The following is a 2,550-nucleotide window of genomic DNA, read 5'->3' as shown; positions in this document are numbered from 1 at the left end:
TCAGTGGTGTGTGTGTGTGTGTGTGTGTGTGTGTGTGTGTGTGTGTGTGTGTGTGTGTGTGTGTGTGTGTGTGTGTAGGAGTGGGCTAGCCCATTGTGTTTTGCAGAGATCACACAATGAGGTGTGTTGTCTACATACTTTTGGGTCCAGAACATGCTACCACCATGTAGCAGTAAGCTGAGAATGGAAGCACTGTGAACAGGGCTGTGTGACTAGGGTATCTGGATATACAAAGTGTAAGGTTAGGAGGGGTGGCTGATCAAGCTAGCCATCTTTTACCCATTTCAGAGCTACCCATTCAAAGTGCTGAGCCCCAGCTCCAACAGAGCCCAACTGATAGTGACATACTGATTGGTTCACCCATGGTGACACTCTAACACTAATCTGTATTAGAATCTGTTCTGAACTACAGAGAGTCTAAACATGTATAATTTAACTGAATTGTTGAGAAGTCTGTGCTTCTCTAGGTTCTTCAGAAAATCAGCAGCTCTGCTAAAAAAGGTCCCTGCTTTTCTCATTTGTATCTCTATGCAGGAAACCTGCCTTCTCGTTTGAGGGATCCTGTCACCGAAATGTGTGAGTCCTTGGATAAATTTGGCTTGGTGACGGCAATGCTTTCTTCAGAGACACTGCCACTTCCTCCATGTTCTTTTTCTACCCTGGTCTAAATTTCTCAGTGTTAATCCCTGTGATAAGTCAGAGGATTTACCCTTCTCACACTTTCCCACCACTAGGTAGCCTCTCCTTTCTCTTACCTCTTTTAGGAGGAAATTGGGGCTGAAGTGTCAAGACCTGTGGCTACAAAGGAGATGAGGGCCTCAGGAGCAATACTGCTGGTGGTACGGCCTTAGCTCCTGTTGGGTTCTTATCTAACTGTGTTGCTACTGGCAGACTTTCTGGAAGCTGCTGGGGGATGTCTGACTAGCTCCAATGGAGCTCCACTATCTTGCTAAGAAGAGCAGCCAGGCAGCCCTGTGTGATGCTGTGGACTGGAGTTCAGGAGGGCTTCCCAGGGACCAGGCAGATGGAGCAGCCACTAAAGCTGCTCTCTGCTGCCAGAGACATTGTATGTCGACACCAAGAGCACCAGAGAGGGAAGGGTCTAAACTTAGCCCTTCTCCAGCATCCCCTTCCCCCTCACTGCAAGACAGTGCTATTCAGCTAGACTTCTTGCCACCAGGGCTTCTCAACTCAGGGAACAACCAAATAACAGCAGAACAGAAAGTCTGTGACTGCTGTAGCCAGGAATTAGAAACATCTTTTACCTATGTGGATGAGAATATCAACCTGGAGCAAAGGAACCGGCGCTCCCCTTCAGCAAAAGGGAGTAAGCACCTGGGAGACCTTGGCTGGGGAAATCCAAATGAGTGGTCCCCCGAGGCTGCCATATCGCTGATATCCGAAGATGAAGATGATGCAAGCTCGGAAGCCACCTCTTCAGGGAAGTCAGTAGACTATGGTTTCATAAGCGCCATCTTGTTCTTGGTCACTGGCATCTTGCTGGTGATCATCTCTTACGTTGTCCCACGGGATGTGACTGTGGATCCCAACACTGTGCCGGCCCGGGAGATGGAACGTCTGGAGAAGGAGAGCGCGAGGCTGGGGGCTCACCTGGACCGCTGTGTGATTGCCGGCCTCTGCCTTCTCACGCTTGGGGGGGTCGTTCTTTCCTGTTTGCTAATGATGTCCATGTGGAAGGGGGAGCTATATCGGCGTGACAGGTTTGCCTCTTCCAAAGAGTCTGCAAAACTCTACGGTTCCTTCAACTTCAGGATGAAAACCAGCACTAATGAAAACACCCTGGAGCTGTCCTTGGTAGAGGAAGATGCTCTCGCTGTACAGAGTTAATTCTGGTTGTGAACTTCTTGAGAGTCTGTCTTGGCATTTTATATGAACTGAACAAAGCAAAGCAAAACAAAACACAACACATTTCTTAAAATTAACAGTGCAGTTTATTTGCCTGGCGAGGAAAGTCTATTTCCCAAACGAACAGCCAGTGAGTGTTTTTGTTCTCTATGTACTTTTATTTAGAAGGAAAGCCATGTAAGACACATTAAGAAACCACAACCAGCTTCACCAGTCCTCAAGAGCTGAGAGTAATTAATCTGTAATGGCCATCAGCTTCTACTTCTATAGCAAAATACTTCTAACAATCCAGTGTGCAAACGATTTCTTTTACATGATATGGGATATTATTCTTTGGACACTAGGAGGTGTAGGATCAATTAGCAACCTATTTTGTGAAAAAGAATGTAAGCGCTAATCACATAATAAGGCTTACATTTAATTCTCAAAGGTGCTTATCCATTTTCTTGCTAAATTTATTCTTCCTGTAATTTGGCTAAACACTAAAATATGGGGTTTTGACTTTGAATATTTCGAAGCTTGAGGATACTGATTATTAAAAAATGCAAAAACACATATGTTATATTCAAAACTATTCCAGTACACAGAACTGGTAACTAAGTCATTAGAATAAACTTTCTAGTAAAATAAAATTATATAAATCAAACAATCTGAATTTAACCCAGAATGGTAGTGTCAGATATT

At 44.8% G+C, this 2,550-nt stretch overlaps 1 protein-coding gene across 1 annotated transcript; it reads left to right on the top strand.

The window, feature by feature from the left end:
• Window positions 1-930: 930 nt before the first annotated feature.
• On the top strand, window positions 931-1,848 carry TMEM74 (transmembrane protein 74). Its single transcript, XM_007466233.1, has one exon. It carries the CDS (start codon window positions 931-933, stop codon window positions 1,846-1,848), a length of 918 nt encoding a protein of 305 aa, XP_007466295.1.
• Window positions 1,849-2,550: the final 702 nt, after the last annotated feature.

This window comes from Lipotes vexillifer, unplaced genomic scaffold, assembly GCF_000442215.2.
Source record: "Lipotes vexillifer unplaced genomic scaffold, Lipotes_vexillifer_v1.1 scaffold508, whole genome shotgun sequence".
NCBI classification, from domain to species: domain Eukaryota; kingdom Metazoa; phylum Chordata; class Mammalia; order Artiodactyla; family Lipotidae; genus Lipotes; species Lipotes vexillifer.
This window is presented reverse-complemented; position numbering and strand designations above follow the sequence as displayed.